The sequence below is a fragment of the Onychomys torridus genome, chromosome 12 (assembly GCF_903995425.1).
Source record: "Onychomys torridus chromosome 12, mOncTor1.1, whole genome shotgun sequence".
Lineage (NCBI taxonomy): Eukaryota > Metazoa > Chordata > Mammalia > Rodentia > Cricetidae > Onychomys > Onychomys torridus.
Genome location: NC_050454.1, coordinates 23,362,063 through 23,376,899, shown reverse-complemented (window position 1 = coordinate 23,376,899; position 14,837 = coordinate 23,362,063). Strand labels below are relative to the sequence as shown.

At 45.2% G+C, this 14,837-nt stretch overlaps 1 protein-coding gene across 1 annotated transcript in view; it reads right to left on the bottom strand.

Annotated features, from left to right (window-relative positions):
- Nucleotides 1-14,837, bottom strand: part of Zbtb20 (zinc finger and BTB domain containing 20) — a 42,627-nt gene that overhangs the window by 7,050 nt on the left and 20,740 nt on the right. The window contains exon 3 of the mRNA XM_036203120.1: nt 1,155-2,759. Coding sequence (XP_036059013.1) covers nt 1,155-2,759 — 1,605 coding nt within the window. The remainder of the gene's footprint in view (nt 1-1,154; nt 2,760-14,837) is intronic.

Genomic DNA, 14,837 nt, shown 5'->3' with positions numbered 1-14,837 from the left:
CAATGGCTTCCCTTTTCTCCTGATCCTCTATTTAAATGTATGTGCTTTCTACCTTATTCCTTAGATTTGTGCTAGCCTAGTGTGAGATGTAAGGCTGCTCTGCAAGTGAATCCCCCCCTCCTGCCCCTGTATTAGAATTCAAGTATGTAAGTATTCCCTGACGGATGATTTTATTTAACATAACTATTCTAGACTAAAAACTTTGCCAGGAGAGTGACTCTTGTAAGAATTTCAAAAATGACTATCATTGTTGCAGTCAGTGACTTTAGTTCTAAGAGAGCCTGTGGGAAGCCATAACTACTCAGATGATCTCTTATATGGAGATACTTGTATTTGTACCCCATTATAGAGCTAGGGAAAAGGCAGGCTCAGAGGTCTGCTGAGCTTTTTCTTTGGAGTGGTAAGAGTCCAGGAAACCACTATCCTTCCCAAGTCCTCTGGACAGTATCTTTATGAAACAGTCCTTTGGAGAAGCAAACAGCTCAGAGCAGCCTGGACTGTTCAACTTTTTCTTGTATTTAGTTGAAAGACTCTCTGTAGAGCTCTCAGTGGTTCAATTCTATTTTTTGGAGCCAAATAGAACAAACTTAATACCTCTTCTTCCCAGCCATCTTAATAATGGTAATAACAGCTACAACTTATCCAGAACTTACTATGCTAGGAACGCCTTTAAGTCATACATGTCAATATAATTCTCAAAAGCAGGACAAGGAGGGTACATCACTACTATTCTCTCCCCTGCCCCCAAAGGAATCAAAGTTTAAAGTAGTTAAGTGACTTCTTCCAAGGTGGCATAGTTCAGTACTCAGTAGCTGGGCCTGAACTCCAGGCTGAGCAGTCTGTCTCCAAAGAGCAAGCTTTGAACCTATGCTGTGTCACCTCCAAAACTCAGGTACTTGAACATGATGCCCTGAGTCTTCTCTTCTGCAGGCTCGACACTCCTGGAGCATCCTTTTTCCATAAAGGGTCTTTATGATTTGGGGTACTTTATTCCTATGACGGGTATAGCTAGACTTCTGGAAGGGGCCCATGGTGGGGTTTCTTTGAAATTTGAAAGATGACTCCAATCCTTCCCTTCTACCTATTGTCCTGTCCCCCCCCCCCCCCCCCCCAAGCCCTCCATACCCTGCCAAGCTTCCAGAGAAGTGACTCACCTGTATGGACGAACATGTGCTTGACGTAGTTCTGTTTGGCTGTGAAAGTCTTGTTGCAGAGAGTACACTCATAAGGCTTTTTTTCGCCTTGCCCACTGGCTGTGCTGTGGCCTGCAGATGATGCCAGGGGCTGCGGCGCTGGCAGCTGGGCAGTAAAGGTAGACAGGCCGGGCTGGGACACTGTCACAAACTGGGTCTGCTGGCCTGTCAGGGGCTGTGGCAGGCTGAAGAGAAAAGGCTTGGGGCCACTGCCCGCGGGCTGGGTAGTGAAGAGGGCTGGCAGGTAGGTGTTGCCAGCTGTGCCAATGACCTGTGTGTTGCTGGTCAAGGTCAGAGGCATCCTCAGGTTGCTGGTGAGCGTTTCTGTCTGGCGTAAATAGAGCTGGGTACTTGGCAATGGCTGCCCAATGGATGTGTTGACGGAAGGCTGTTGTAGGGCGCCCTTATCAGAGCTGTTACTGACAGTGATCACTGTGTTGTCCATCTCCACCTCGTTGCTTCTCTCTGGAGAGGAAGCACCTGTTTCTAGCTGGTTTGGCTGGGCACTGCCCTCAGTTGGGGCTTCTGCTGCCTGCTCGGGTTGGGCGGGTTCCGCCTGACTGTCCCTTGAGGCTCCCGCTCCAAACTGTTGCTCCACTGAGTCAGGTTCGGTGCCGATAGAGGAGCTGACCCCGGAATCAAAGCTTTCACCTTTGGGCTCGCTCTCGGTGCCCTCGGCCTGGTCGGTGTCTTCCGTGCATTCCTCGGATTCATTGCGCTCTAGGATCTGCACCCTTTGCTGCCCATAATAGTCATAGTCATCCTCCATTTCCTGCTTGATGTGGATGTTGCCCACCAGGGTCTGGATGCGCACAGGCCTGGGCTGCTTGCGGCAGTGTGTGGTCTCAGGGGTGGTGGACAGGTAGCGCTCCATCTGCTGGGAGCGCTCATGGATGCGTGTGATCCAGCTGGGGTCTTCCATGTGGTGGTCACGGGGCAGGCCGAGTGCAGTTTCGTGGTGACTGACGACTGCACCGCTGTAGAAGGAGCGCTCGCCGCTGCCATTCTGCATGGAACAAGCGTACAGGGCCGAGTAGATTCGGTCCACACTGTGTTGTGGATGGCTCTGCAGGTAGCCTGATTCCGTGTCACTGCTCTGGCCAGATGTGCCTGACTCTGGTGTGCCTCTTGGTGTGTCCTGGCCAGAATCCTGGATGCCTGGGAACACATCGCCCACGTTTTGGGACACGATGCGCGTGCACTCATCTATGACGGTTTTGATCTGCAGGATGCTGGCGGCGGTGAGGATTTGCAGAGCTTCCGACTGTGAGACTCGCAACACACCACTGTACATAAAGTCAATGAGCTTTTGCACCGACTGGACTGACACCACCGATGGGATTTCGATGTCGCTGTAGCCCAGCAGCAGCTTATCTTGGAAGAAGGGGCTGCCGGCTGCCAGCACGCAGCGGTGTGCTCGCAGCATGCTCCCGTGGATGCGAACCGTCACGTCACAGAAGTGGCCACGGTTGCGCTGCTCGTTGAGGGTCTCGAGCACGGAATTGCTGAAGTTGTGAAGGTTGATGCTGTGAATGCGCTCGGTCATCCCCTTGCAACTGATGTCACCTGCAGTACAGAGAGGCACATACAAGACAGGGCACAGTGAGATTTAGCTGACTGGATTTCTAACACTGAGGTCTCAGAAGAGTAAAGCCGGAACTTTGCAGATGCGATACACAAGCTGGGCAGGCTGCACACTTAGCCGAGGCAAGCAATGCCTTGAGTTAGTTCCTGCCCACCTCAGGTCTTAGTGTTTCAGCTATTTTGGATATTACATTCGTACTGATCCCCCCAAAATTCAGGCGACTGTTGTCTTCTGAAAGGATAACCAGATGGGTTGTTGCCTGCTATTCCTCTAACTGTGGCAAGAAGAACTGGGTGGGCAAAGGTGCATTTGAGTTCAGGGAATACTCCGCCTCACTTTGGACAAGCCTAACCCCAGTCCTCTGGGAATTTTAATTTCCCCCTTCTTCAGGTTACTGAAGTTCCTTATTTTTATTGGTAGGCAGCAACAATATTCATAGTTTAAAAATGAATCCCTTCCTAGTTTACATGATATATTACCATATCCCATATCATATATGCAAAATTTCTAGGAAAATTCACCCCAGACTAAGGTGTTTACCAAACATCTTCCACCACGCTTTCCAGATCACCAGAGGGGTGCGGAATGCAATCTGCTTGCAGAGGGGGCATTTTCTGGCCGCTCTCAGTGCCTACACTCTTCACACTGTCCTGGGCAGTCCGAGCACTTTCAAGGATGGGTACGTATGATACAGGTGATGTTGAGGCTTTAATGAGGTGGGTTTTTTTTGAGGGGGGGCGGGATAGGTTCTCACTGTGTCACTCAGGCAGTCCTGAAACTCACTATCTAGAGCAGGCTGGCCTTGAACTCAGAGATCTGCCTGCCTCTGCAATTGAAGTACACAGCAAGAAGACATGTTTTAGAGTACAAGAAATGTTTTAAAAGGCTGGTGCTGGATGTGCTGAGTGTGATCACACTAGGTGATCGCATTTAGTATTCAGAATGGGCACTTTCAGAGTGAAAGAGAGCACTGTTAATAATTCGACCCAGCTTACTCTGAGACCAGGGTAGTTTGTAGAACAGCTCCCGGAAGGAAGACAGTACGCAGTGTGGAAGCTCTGCTAGTGTGACCAGCTGCCATCCTATGCTTCAGGCTGTCTAGCTGGGGGTACCACCGTTAGCATCACTCCACACTGAGAAGAAAACAGATGTCTCTCAAGAATACCTTTCTACAAGCCATTCTTCAGTCAGAACCACACTTGTAACTTCACAATCTGCAATGTTTTCTTTTGACACAAGCCATGCCAGGATTAAAAGTGCCTGAAAGATTAGTGAGGAACACTTCTGGTTCTGTCTGTGAGGGCATCACCACTGATGACTAGATTAGGAGGGGTCTGACTTAATGAGCTGGTTAAGCCCGCCATAGATTAAAAATAAGACACTATCTGGGGAGATGGTGAAAGGGAGGAGGTTGGCCTGGTTGGAGGAAGTAATCACTGGTCATGGGACCCTCTGGGGCTGATCTTGCTATGGCTTCTTGAATCTTCTATTTCCTATATACAATGAAATGAAGACTCAGGCCTGCCTTATGGGTCCATTATTACAATGGGGCCAAGACAGAATGGGTTGAACCATCTGAAACCATGAGCTGAGAGAAATCTTTTCTGTCAGTGTTAGCTAGCTAGGTTTTGTCAGCTTGACATAAACCAGAGGCCCAATTGAGAAATCGCCTCCATCAGATTAACTTGCTATGGGGGCATTTTCTTGATTGCTAATTGATGGAGGAGAGCCTAGTCAGCCCTGGGCAGATGGTCTTGGGTAGTATAAAAAAGCAAGGCTGAGTAGGAGCTGGGAGGCAAGTTGTCTTAGTCACTGTTTAACAGCTGTTAAGAGACACCATGACCAAGGCAACTCATAAAGTAAAGAATTGAGGCTTGCTTACAGTTCCAGAGGTTTAGTCCGTTATCATCATGGCGGGGACCTTGGCAGCATACAAGCAGACGTTGTGCTGGAAAACTAGCCGAAAGTTCCACATTCAGATCCGCAGGCAGCCAGAGAGAGATACTGAGCCTGGCTTGGGCTTTTGAAACCTCAAAGCCCTCCCCCAGTGAGACACTTCCTTCCAACAAGGCCACACCTCCTCCAACCAAGCCTGGCTCCTTGTTATCAAGTAGCGCCACTCCCAGATGACTAAGCAGTCAAGTATGTGAGCCCATGGGGGCCATTCTCATTCAAAGGACCACATAGTGATCCTCCTTGCAGGCTCGCTCCTTCCTGTTTTGTTTTTTAATTGAAAAATATTTTTTTATACACAGTATATTCAGATCACAGTTTCCCTTCTCAATTTCTGCCTTAGCTTTCCTCGTAATGGACTCTAACCTGTAAAACATAGTAAACCCTTTCCTCCCCAAGTTAGTTCGGGTCATAGTCTTTATCACGGGAACAGAAGTCTAACTAGGACACTCCCTCAAGTTTTTTTTCTGTCACGCATTTGGTCCCAATGGTGAGAAGAACTGTGAATACATAACTGAGCTATCTGGTTGAGAAAGGACCAGTAAGTGGGCTTTCAGAACAAAGCAACCCTCATATGGATTGTAACTTCGATCTTGTCTTGTAGAAAGCAACCACAGAGGAACTAGCCTGTGCACAGCAGGCACTTCTGCCTCCTCGGGTTCCTCCTGGGCTTAGGATAAGGTGCTCAGGGAAGTCTGCTCCTGCCACACTTCCCGCCTGGCCCCTCCACTTGATCCAAAATGCTGTCTAAGCATGAAAAATGCCCTCAAGCCCCTGTAGCACATCCAGTGATGCAACTGACATTACAGGGGGGTAAGTGGACCCCTTTCAGCATCATCAGGTTGATTATGTGTCAGAAATACTGTATTAGGTTATACTTTCCAACTTTTTACTTAATAAAACAGATTCTACTGGTACAATTGAATGATTATGGCAAATCCTCAAAAACTATGTTAATACACAATGCATCCCTAGTTGAAGATTCCAGTAATTTCGGAATGGATGTTCATGAATTGAGTCAATAGATCATTTTTCAACTTCTTGCTGAATCCCTCATGCATATCTAGAAGGACAATAATAAGGACAGACTTTTCTTCAAGCCTCATTGTCTGTCAAGCACTGTCCAAACTACTCCATGCATACTGCTCCATTTATTATTCCCATTTATACACTGGGAAATTAAGGCCAGCAAAATCATGCAATGTGCTAAGGCTGCACTGGTCACTGGCGGAAGAGCTGTTGTAGGAACCCAGGTGGCGTGGCTCTGGATTCTTCCCCTGCTGGTTTCCTACATCACATGCTTTGTCCCTGTATGGGAGTTGGCGGTAGGGTCCATCCAGCAGCTGCAACCATCAGCTCTCAAGTTAAGAGTTAAAAAGATGTCCTCCAGCCTTCCTACTCCTAGGCCTGGGGACTCTACTGTAGCTGTGGTCATCTAACTGAGACACATACAGATGTGTGTGAGTGTACAATACACGCCTACTTATTTATGATAAATAACACAGCTGGTCCTGGAACTAAGATGTAGTATTTTCTACATAGGATTTCCCTGTCACTGAAGCCTCTCTTTCATTTCCAAAGAAGAGCAGCTGCACAGTTAATTGGCTGTACACAGACGGCAGGAGGATCACCATCTCTGGGCAAGGTAGCCTTATTAGCACATCTCTTTCTACATAGGTAGAGACATCTCTTCAATGCACATGTAACCACAGTGCCAGTCACAAGGACTGCACTGCAGAGGTCAGACAATACGGGTGACTTCTTTCAATGGATTCTAAGGAGCATCCCCTCCCAATCGGTATGCTGATTAATGTCCTATAGCTTTTTACACAGTATGAAATTCTCTCCTGTGTAAGACCTCAATTGTTTTTGTAGGAGTCCTGTACATTTCCAGGACATTATTGTTATTTCCATTTGAGGCAAGAGGAAGTTACGGTTCTAAAGTTTCTACCTGATTTCATCAAACTTCTATACATCAAGTAAGCAAGTAGCAGAGATGGGATTAGAACCCATACTTCTTGGTGCTTTGAGAAATGACACGTGAATTGCCAAGGATGTAGGACCATCCTCATTCTCATTTTTTTTTTAAAAGGGAGAGACTAAAAACTGTGGTAGACATTGTTTAAGAGATGAGAGTAATAAAAATCTATTTTATTTTACATATTCACACACACACACACACACACACACACACACACACACACACACACACAGAGCTTCTTGAGAAAAATCTGTTTGACCAAACTTGAGTGAAGATTTAGGAGATCTAAACAGTCAGGTTATTTGCTACATAGTCTATATGAGTATTATATTGCTGTTTTCACAAACTTCACTAAAATCCTGAGGCAAAGGTAAGCCTATACACAGATCCAAGCTGACCTTATCAGACCTCTGGTTGTCTATGGACAAGACTCTAAACATCTCCCTGAGTACTGGGCCCCCCTGCAGTGAGCTGCCATGAAAGGCTGACTCCTCCTTTGCTGATAGTGGTACAGACGGGATGGAAATGTCGCCTCTCCACTCAAGCCTGCCTCATTCCTCCAGCACACAATGCCGAGGCAATTCATTTCCCAGGCTTGCTTTTATTTTTAACACGAATACAGTGGGAAAGTTTCTGCCACAGTAAGGCAAAGTCCAGGCTTTTGTGAACATGTCCTTCTCATCCAATGGGCATTAATGTATAGATTCCAATGGAATAAATTTGAAATAGCCTACTGTAGATCTGTCCCCCATTGAAAACAAATCTTGATTAGATGGTATTCAAGAACTGTATAGGAAGGAATGATGTGAGAATGCTAACTCCATTCTTTCCTAGACTGGCACTGAATAGGCATTTGGGCTATTCAAAATAACCAAGAAAAAAAAAAAACCCAAAACACAAAAGTCTCCAAACACCCCCAAACCAACTAACCTCCCTCCCCTGGAGACCCCAACTCTTCCAAAACTACACAACTTTATATAGATTTGTGTGTATTTGAAAATGCCACATTGCCTTAGGAAAACCCACAGTGGAATGACAATAAAACTGATGGGAGAGAAAACTTATTAAAAATAGATCTCTTCATATTGTTTTAAAAGAATAACCTACCCACCTGGCTTTCTACCAGAGCAAAAAGTCAGCCTGTGATGACACTCACTGGGAACATTCAAGGAACTGTCCTGTGGACAGCAAGGATGTAATTATTCTAAGTGGCTGTTCTGTGAGAGCACAGATGGATGGGGCTGCAGCAGGGCTGAGTCCCCAAGGGGAAATCTGCCTGCAGAAATGGGTGGTGGAGGGCCTGGTGCTCAGTTTTATAGGAACTTTGCCCCTGCCTGTCCTGTAAGCCGCAGGGGTCCACGGATAGGACTTAGCATAAGAATGAAAAGCGGCCTGCAAAGGAGAGAACGGAACAAGAAGGGGAACAGCGGGCAATATAATCTTTTTTAATTAGGTGTGAAATCCAGTCCTTTCTCAGGCAGGAGAGCAAAAGGACATATAAAGGGAGGAGTGAGGGATAAGGTGCAGAGGAGGGGGCTGGGGAGGTGGGGGAAGGGGAGGCAAGGCTGTAAAAAGAGGAAATGCCATTTTCAAATCAAAACCAGTGTGAACTCTGGTCAAATCAACAGGTCTAAATGGAAGTAGGGCTCCAAGGAGATCAGTTACTCAGCATATGAACTAGGCATGGCAGAGGTGGCCAGGCCTCCAGAGCCCGGAGGCCAGCCTCAAACAATGTGCCCATTTCAATCTCATCCCAGGGACACTGTTCTTACAGACGCGTGCCGGTTTGGGGAATTTGCTCCAAGGTCCTCATCACGTTTGTGTGGCATGTGCTTTATCCACTGACTCATCTCCTGGCCCAGAGTTGGTAACGTTTTATACAAGAACCTGAACATTCTTTAATCAAAGTTGCTTTTTAGAAAAGGATAGTCAATAATAACAATGTAAGATTCCAAAGAAAGAGAAATATAGATATCCAAATACTAATGCTGCTTGAAACCAAGCAGGTAAGGATGGTTCTGCTGTTTCCAACTTTTGAAAGCAACTGCTTCCCAAAGTTTGATTTGATTTTGGTTTTTAGCAGAGCACATTTCTTTGGACAGTTAATACAAACCTATGGAAGAATTAGGGGAGGGGATCTCTTTGAATATTTTTGAATGTTAAAATGAGTAAAGCAAACCCAATATTCATTTCTAGTTGACTCAACAAAACAGAGTTGGAAATAAGGGTCAGTTGAAAACTCTGTAATAACCCTTCTCGCCTTTCTGCACCCCCCTTCCCTTCTTCCTTCCCCTTGGCTTTTCTCCTCCCCTCCCCTCCCCTCCCCTCCTCTGTTCTCTCTCCTCCTCTTCCATCCCTCTCCCCTTTGTTCTCTCCTCTCCTCCCTTTCTTCTCCTCTTCCCTGCCCTTCTCCCCTCCATGCCTTCATTTCTGCTCTGACTTAGTTTTACTAAGTTTTGCGTATGGGAAAAAGGAAAGCAAAACTGAGAACTAGGGAAACACTTGATCTATGACACTAAGGCCAACTGCAAACGCTAGGCCAATGTTTCCTTTCTAATTTCCTCTTCCCTCCGTCTAATTTCCTTTGTAGTTTGTTTGAAGGCTGAAGCTAGATTTACATCCCTGTTGGAGTTCTCAGGTCCAAAGGAAGAAATAATCCCAGGAAGCTTTCCTATTGGTTCCTCACAGACCCTTTCACTTAGCCCAGGTCTCTGGCTTGCCTACTTCAAACCAAGTCCTCTGTGAACCCAAGAGAGAATGAAGCTTTGCTGGCTACATGCTAAAATTATAAATAAATATAACTGACTTATGGTTAAAGCTGCTGTGGGGGTTGCTTGGATTTTTACTAGTTCATAGTGAAACATTTACTGAGAATACCCCAGTGTAAATGTACATGAGCTGAAGTCTAAAACAAAGAAGCTATCCATCCAAACATATTAACCAGTCAGCCTGGATTCCCAGGTTCAGGAAATAGCATTCTCCTTTGATTTTTCTGGAATCTGCAGGAATAAAAACTGATCACGTTCCTCTCTTGTCTCTGCTTAGAAAGGAGCATGGAGTCAAGATTTAGGCCACATTATAGAAATTGAGTAGACTTCAGTATGTGCTGTCCTATATAAAAATTCATCCAGACTTACTCTATTAATAATTTATTTTACCTTGTCTCTGATTTATTGTTTCCAGTTATATAAAAAGATATGTCTTAATAATTATTGAATTTTTAAAGTCAACCTAAATCCTTTTAGGTCAAAGCAAAGTATAATAAAAAAATCAGTCTACAAGTATTTAATCAACAACCTATGGAACCAATTCCAAACATAAACTAAAAACTCAGTTTTAGTATTACTGCATCATCTGTGTGCATGTCGGGAGAATCAGTAGGATATTAATATAGACATATGAAAGGGGATTTATTAAAGAAATTGGCTCATGTAATTATGGAAGTTGAGAAGTCCTGTGCTAAGTCACCTCAGACTGGAGATAATGGATCCTGGTGGCATGGCTCCGTCTAAGTCTGAAAACCTGAGAACCAGGGAAACCTATGGTGTGACTCTCAGGTTTAGGCTGGCTGAGTGTCCAGGGACCCAGAGAGAGGGTGGCTTGTATAGGTTCTGGAACCCAAATGCCAGCAAACCATATGTTTCGAAGTCCCAGCTGTCAGTAGGGATACCAATGCCAATTTCTTTCTGTATGTATTTTCTCTAGATCTGCAATCAATTAGACGATATTCACCCTCATAGAGGGGAGTCTTCCTCACTGGTCTTTGCAGTTGTACATGCTTACCCTGGTAACTTGGGGATACTCTTGCAGACACAGACATGCTTTTTTGGGTTTCAAGTTGTACTACTTTCCTTTCCTCTGCTGTTATAAAACCCTGATGAAAGCAACTTAGGGGAGAAAGGATCTATTCATTACAGTTCAGATTATAGTTCATCACTGACCAGAGAGAACCAGTTACATTGCATCCCCACAGTCAAGAAGCAGAGAGTAAAGAATTGACGCATGCATGCTTCTGCTTGGTCCACTCTCTCCACTCCTATACAGTTCAGTTCCCTGCTCGGGGAATGATGCCACCCACTGTGGGTGGGTCTTCCCACTAATCAATGTAAAACCCTACAAATGTGTCCCCAGGTTAACCTAATCTAGATAGTCCTCATCATAACTTCCTTCCCAGGTGATTCTGGATTCTATCACCTTGACCCTCAAACCAACCTCAACACTAGCTATCTTTTGTTATTGCAGAAATTAGAATGTGGGGTCGGTCACTGGAGTGCAATCTTGAAGGGTATACCCTGACTGAGGTACCTTCCTTTCTTTCTCAGATCTTCTGCCACCATGAGGGGGCAGCTCTGCTTTGTCATGCTCTCTGGGCCATGCTGTCCTGCCTTGCCCGAGGCCCACAAACAGCAGAGCGAAGCAAGCACAGACTGAAACCCTCTGGAACTGGTAAGTGGCTTCTCTTGGGTATTCTGTCACCACAAAGAAAAGTGACTAACATAGGTACATCACTCAATACCTGTTTCTTCTTGCCAGCAAAATGCACAAACTGGAGCACTGCTCAACGTACTGCCCATTGAGAACTCTTTCTTAGGTTTCTTCAGGGATCCCTCAGAAGGGGCAGCTGCTTGCTTCAGTTATCGCCCATACATTGTACACAACCATCTATGGATCAGGTCCTTGTCTTCTCTTTCTCTATCACCTGATCATAATGTGTTCTCTATGAATCAGAGATGTAGGCTGGGAAAGACAATGAGGAGCAGCAGGAAGAGAAACCATGGATATTTACTCCCTCATGGACCGTCCCTGTGCTTTCAGGACATGCTTGCCAGGCAACACCCACTCGGGACTGCACTGCACTGGTCCGTTCCCTTTTCCTTTGTGGTCGTAGGAAATACCAGTTGTAGTGGAACACTGTTTACCTTAGAAGGGAAACATGCCCCATACCCTAAGGGCCCTAGAAATTCTCTCTGAGGTAGAAGGCCCTGAATTTTACTTTCTACTCTCTGATAGTAATTTATTAATATGTCCACAGTATTTGGCACTTTACATTTGCTAGGTCCAATCAGCACAATGCCATTATGTAAAGGGGCACTGCTGTAGCTTAGAAAGGAAATGTGCCCAAGAGCCTTGGAAATTAAACTGTAATGTTGGCCTTGGAAGCCAATACACTCCTGAGGTGGGACCTGCAGTACTGATACACTGCTGGCTTTGCCAGCACAAAGCACAACGCTTCTGGTGGCTCTGATGGACTTAGATGGAGAAAAGGTCACTTGTCAGATCAATAGCTGTTTGTCAAGTACCAGGGCATGTGTTGATTAGTTCAAATACTGAAACTACATCTTGTAAACTAATCAACTGAAGTCATCACTTGGCTAAACTTCCAATAATCTATTAATATTCTCCAGGATCCATCTGTCTTTTGTGCAGGCCAAATAGAGAAGTTGAGTGTCGATGAAGGGGGAATCACCACACTGGCATCTTTCAGTCCTTGATGGTGGCTTTAATCTTCATAAGCCCTCTGGGGACATACTAATTGTATTTACTATTTTCCTAGGAAAAGGCAGCTCCGACCCGTCCATTTGGACAGGTGCTAAGTATTCCTGTTATACTTATGCATTCCAGAACTAGAGGAAGATACATAGGACTGACCTGAGAACCTACCAGGAGTCAGAATGGAGCCCAAACCTCATTAGTCAACTGATCTTTGTACTGTATCATCAGTACTCTGACTGGGCAGCTAAAGAGGTATTTTGGTCTCCTGGAATCGGTGTTATAGAGCATATTTCAACTCATCCCCATAAAGTATGATTATTTCCTTTCCCACACTGCATAGTTACCCTGGTAAAGGGCTATTAGTCTCTTTGGAGAAGGATGAGGAAAAAAGATGAAGAAAACATATTTTAGGTAGGATACGGAGTATTTCTTTAAGCGATGGCTCTGCCTTGCATTTATCCAGCTCAGTTTGGGGAACTGATTGGGGGATGTGATTCTGTTTGTAGGACTACAGTTGAGTTTTCTTCACTTTCTCTAAAAACTTTTCTGCTCATATAGATCACAGAAGGGTTTCCTAGGCTTCCTAGTGTCCTACAAGTGCTGGAATTAAGTAGCCACTACAGCTCTGCATAATTTACACTTATGCTACTTGCTGCTCTGTTTGCCCAGTACTGTGATTACTCACGTTGCATCTGGTAGTGGAATGCTGCTGCTTGGCCCTTGCCTTTCCAGATCCAGTTCTTCCCATTGCATCTACATTTTCCACCTGAGTGACAAGGATTCCAACTCTAAGGGTGGGCCTACAGCAAAGCACCATCACAGAGCTCTTCAAAGACCCTGCGTTGTCCTTTACAAATTACTCTTTTGAAGCACTGGTTGGTGAAAGGCCTACCTTCCGGCTCTCCCAGTGTGGAAAAAGTAGGCAAATGCACTCTACCATTCCAATCTTCCTGAGCTTTTGAAGTCTTTCATTGGGCATCCCCACTTCACACATGCTGACGCTCTTTTTGACACATGTTGTGGCCAACCAACCAGACTGATGGTGCTTTTCTTACCTCTCTGCAATATGAAATGTAGCTTCTCTGCTTAGTGGGCCCATGCTGAGGAACTCAGTCTGCAGCTGGCAGGCAGCATGGCTTTGTGAGAGCTCTCAGTGTGCCCCTGCCTTCAGCTACTCATCAATGACACACCCTTCCTGCTGCTAAAACATCCAGGGAGGACAGCCCAGCTGGGTTCAGTGAAGGAAGAGACCCGGCTGAGACTATCATGGCGGTCAGCTGAGTGTACTTCTTCAAGAGCTGAAAGGGTGCTAAAAGGGCAGGGAAAGGATCAATCTTCAGATTTAAAAGAGTGCAAGTGAAAGAGAAAAGGGAAACAGAGAAAAATGGCCCAACTGGCTGGCAAAGATACTCAACGTCTATCTGCAGAAAACAGAGGAGCTAAAAATTCCAGCCTCCAATGAAAGGCAGAAGCCAACTCCACACATGCCTCATGTTCCTTGACTCCCTTCTTGTATAACCCGAACACATTTGTAAAAATCTTTTTATCTGTCTATTGTCTGTCTGTGGGTGTGGAGTGTGTTTCTATGTGCAGGCACTTGTGCCACAGAGCATGTGTGGAATTCAGAGGACAACTCTTGGGAGTCAGTTCTATCCTGCTATTATGGGATGGAGGACAGAACTCAGGTTGGCAGGTCTGTACATAAGCACCAATAGGTAGGTGCTGAGCTGTCTCTCAGGCACCAGAAGAATGCTTTTTGAAAACTGTAGACTTAAGTGGTTTGATGGTCCTAAGAACATCTGTAGGAAGGAGGCAAGGCGTTTTATCCATTTCTAAAGAGGGGAAAGAAATCAAGGCAGGTGTGGTGGTACCACATTTCACTGTGCAGCTTAGAGCACTAAGAAAAATGTTAGCGCTTTCATTTGGTTGTAACATGGACCAAAAGAGGGCTGCCAGGAGCAATCTGGAGTGCCAAGTAATAAGGTCAAAGGCCTAGGGAGACTGGAGTGGTGTAGTGGGAAGAGGTGGTGGTGATGAACAAGAGGAGGAGAAGGAGGAAGCTACAGTAGTAGCACCAGCTGAAAAATCATTTTCTGATTGCTGTTTACTTTTGATACAACTAGAAAACTGGGAGACATTTAATTAGGGGGCCTGTGACTGTCTTGGCTATCAGTTTAACATCTCATAGGTAAGATGTTAATTTTCTATCTTATAATACAAAGCATACAAAATGGAAATTGGGAGTCACAGTTACATATTTAATATGTCTGGAACAGACTATTGACCATGTATGTACTGTGCAGCACCCTTGGTAATGGGCATCTCCTTTCTTGTTAATGTGCTGTGAAAGACAGTTTGTGTGTGCGATGCATGTGGTATAAACCTCATGTGACTTCTGGGTTGGTAAATTAGCATGTGAAGATGTTGGTACTTCATATCTTCTTGCAGAGAATTTGCTTCCACATTTGAAGATGGAAAGTCACTGGAAGATATGCTAATAAAGAATCACAATACAGGACTTTTGGATCTTTCACATATATGGTAAAAAATGTGTACAAACTGAAATGTATGTGTACTGGTCTCCAACACGACCTATAAAAATCTCAACAGTAAAAAAAGAAATACATTCAGG